The sequence below is a fragment of the Eubalaena glacialis genome, chromosome 10 (assembly GCF_028564815.1).
Source record: "Eubalaena glacialis isolate mEubGla1 chromosome 10, mEubGla1.1.hap2.+ XY, whole genome shotgun sequence".
Taxonomy (NCBI): Eukaryota; Metazoa; Chordata; class Mammalia; order Artiodactyla; family Balaenidae; genus Eubalaena; species Eubalaena glacialis.
This window is the reverse complement of record NC_083725.1, coordinates 50,147,289-50,150,357: the sequence shown is the minus strand read 5'-3', so window position 1 is coordinate 50,150,357 and position 3,069 is coordinate 50,147,289. Positions and strand designations below refer to the sequence as shown.

The following is a 3,069-nucleotide window of genomic DNA, read 5'->3' as shown; positions in this document are numbered from 1 at the left end:
AGGACTCTGGCCAGAGGGAACTGGGGAGGAGGCCAGTTGCTTGAGGAGCTGTGGGCCTTGTGTGGACCTTTCAGAGGGGCCGGAGTTAGCGTTAGGGTTGGCACTCTATGGGGTAAGGATTGCATTTGTCACACTACCCAGTCCCACCGTGCCTTTGGCCCCATGTAGAATCTGGTTACTGAGCCTTCGTTCAGTTACTCAAGATCAAAGCTCTGAATTCCCAGCCCATATGTCACTGAGTTAGAAAGTCTGCCTCTGAGTGGAGAAGGGCCAGGGAAAGTTCCCCCAGGGAAAGCTGGAACCGTTCTACCCGTGACCCTCCTTCACCTTGGGGCTGATCTCTTCCCCTCCCTGGCCTCAGTTTCTGCATCTGTAGGTTGTTAGGGGTGAGTGTCAGACCTCACTGGATATTTTATGACGCTGCCTCAGATAAAGGTTCTAGAAGCAGCCAGAGTATCATGGTCGCTTGAGGGAGGCTTGAAGCCCATGCCTGCTCCCAGGTATGACGGAGGGCGTGGGTTGAGGTGTCCTCTCCATCACAGGCGGGGCTCCTCTCTGCAGCAGGCCATGGGGTGTTGGTGGCAGCTCCTGCTGGGGCTGTGGGCAGTCCCACCCACGTGGGCTGGGCGCGAGCTGCTCAACATCTGCATGAACGCCAAGCCCCACAAGCCAGAGCCCAGCCCGGAGGCCAAGCTCTACGAGGAGGTATGGAAGCCAGAACTGGCGTGGGGTGCAGGGTGGGTGGAGGCTTCTTAGATCAGGGAAGGGACACAAAGGCCAAGATGGCTTCTGAACCCCTATCCATCTTGACTCGTTTGGTTCCCTAGGTTGGGTTTCGGCAAAGGCCACTGGAGGGGGGCTGTGAACTTCTGAGACCATAATTGCCAAATGATTTACAATTTCCATCCCTCAGCTGCACGGCCACTCAGGGAGCAGGGGCAGATGATGATCCTGGAGACTCATAGATATTCAGCCTAGAGTCCAACAAGCGAGGTCCCCCTCTTCTGCCCTCCAACCAGCAGGCCCTGGAAAAAAATAAGGCTTAAGGGACCCCTCCCCAAGTCCTTAAAGGCAATTGACAGGAATGAGGGAGCAGGAGCAGGGCTGGCATGTACCTATGAGCCCTTCTCAGCTGCACGTGCCCTGCCCCAGTGCAACCCCACATTCCCCTGGGTCTTGGGGACAACCCTGCTACCGCCCCGCCAGGGTCTGAGACCTTGAAAGCCCCGTTCCTAGGGGACTCACAGTCTGTTGCGGGGAGGCCAGTGTACAGGTGCCCTCTGGGTGTGAATATTGACAATTTATCAGCATTCCTTCTATCCAGGGGTCGCTGGCCTAAAGGCATCCCACTTGCTGGGTCCTCTTCTAGGGGACATTTTTACCTTTCTGGCCCAGACACTCATCAACCCTCTGCCCCTACTCCCCATGCCTTTTGCTTCTTCATCCACCTTCAGTGCATCCCCTGGAAGGACAGTGCCTGCTGCACGGCCAACACGAGCTGGGAAGCCCACCTGGATGTGTCCCTGCTCTACAACTTCAGCTTGGTTCACTGCGGATTGATGATGCCGGACTGTCAGAAGCACTTCCTCCAGGCCATCTGCTTCTACGAGTGCTCCCCCAACCTGGGGCCTTGGATCCAGCGGGTGGGAAGAAGTGGGCTGGGGTGGGTGGGCAGGAGACACGTCCATCAATGCCCTGTTCATAAGCGCCTGAGCTCCAGGATGCTAGCAGGAACAGGAGATGCTGTCCCCCTATGGACAAGAGCCGAGTCAGAGGCCGCTGTGGGAGACAAAGATGGAGAGGAGGTCACCTCTGGCCCTAGAGAACGGCATGCATGGAGAGTGGTCACAGGAGAACAGCAGGATGGAGGGACTATTTGAGTCACATCTACTGTTTGTAGGAACAGAGCTGTGTACAAACTATTTAACTCAGCCTCAGTATTCTCATTTGTAAAATAATATTTAGTGACTTCATAAGAGAATATGTTCTGATGGTACCCGACCCAAGTTCCATTGTAGCTATTGGTAGTCCTCAGATTAGTGCTATTATAATTCTTGCCTCTTGCTATGCCCGCACCCAGCTGGACCCGAGTGGGCAGGCGGAGCGGATTCTGGACGCGCCCCTGTGCCGGGAAGACTGCGAGCAGTGGTGGGCTGACTGCCGCACATCCTACACCTGCAAATCCAACTGGCACGGCGGCTGGACCTGGAGTCGGGGTGAGTGATGCTAAGCAGGGCCCGGGAGGCCCCCCACCCGAGGGCAGGTGCAAACCCTCTGCTCCCCCGGGGGCAAATGATGGGGATGTGAGGACAGGAGCGGGTAAGTTGTCCGTGCCTGGATCTCCCCTCAGGGAAGCCCCGCTGCCCTGCCAGGGCCCTCTGTCACCCTTTCCTGCATTACTTCCCCACCCCGGCTGACCTATGTGAGAAGATCTGGAGCAACTCCTTCAAGGCAAGCCCAGAGCATAGGACCAGCGGGCGGTGTCTGCAGAAGTGGTTCAAGCCTGCCGGGGGCAACCCCAATGTGGCCGTGGCCCGCCTCTTCGCCAGCCCTGCCCCGTCCTGGGAGCTCTCTGACACGCTCCTGGCTTTCTCTCTGTTCCTGCTACTCCTTTCCTGAGAGTCCCTCCTCCTTCCACACACTCCTGCGTTCCCCCAGCTGTGGGCCAGGCCCGGCCATGGCAGCCTCCTTCCTTAGGACCTTCCTGAAATGAGCAGCATAGGCTGGGGGCTGGTGCCTGAGCCTCCCACGTTTGGTTCTGCTCTGCTCCACCTTCCTGGCCTGGAAGGCAGCTGGGGGCTGGGAAGCCACAGGTGACCATCCCCTCCTGTCTTAAGGATGGGGGACTCTGAGGTGGGACTCCAGGCCCTTCTCATCCAGTGCACGCCTACCCCCTACCCAGTAGAGCTGAGGGTGACTGCCCTGGCCTCCCCTCCCACGATGGTGTCTCCAACAAAACAGCAGTTGACCTTTCCTTCTGCCTGACCCACTCGGTCCTAGCTCTATGGTCAGGGATCGGGCTGCAAGAAGCAGGAGCCGGTTTGCCCTCTGCACTGAAATCTCCTAGTT

At 57.8% G+C, this 3,069-nt stretch overlaps 1 protein-coding gene across 1 annotated transcript; it reads left to right on the top strand.

Annotated features, from left to right (window-relative positions):
• Positions 1–567: 567 nt before the first annotated feature.
• On the top strand, positions 568–2,619 carry IZUMO1R (IZUMO1 receptor, JUNO). The gene is made up of 5 exons (XM_061202698.1): positions 568–705; positions 1,455–1,667; positions 1,803–1,805; positions 2,081–2,216; positions 2,351–2,619. Exons 1-5 carry the CDS (start codon positions 568–570, stop codon positions 2,617–2,619), a joined length of 759 nt encoding a protein of 252 aa, XP_061058681.1.
• The last annotated feature ends 450 nt before the right edge of the window (positions 2,620–3,069 follow it).

What these genes read in the sequence shown, in the direction of transcription:
- IZUMO1R (XM_061202698.1), top strand. Translation starts at nt 568, where the DNA reads ATGGGGTGTTGGTGGCAGCTCCTGCTGGGGCTGTGGGCAGTCCCACCC. An exon ending in AGGCCAAGCTCTACGAGGAG is followed by an intron (nt 706 to 1,454) that starts GTATGGAAGCCA and finishes ATCCACCTTCAG; the next exon opens with TGCATCCCCTGGAAGGACAG. An exon ending in CGGCTGGACCTGGAGTCGGG is followed by an intron (nt 2,217 to 2,350) that starts GTGAGTGATGCT and finishes ATCTCCCCTCAG; the next exon opens with GGAAGCCCCGCTGCCCTGCC.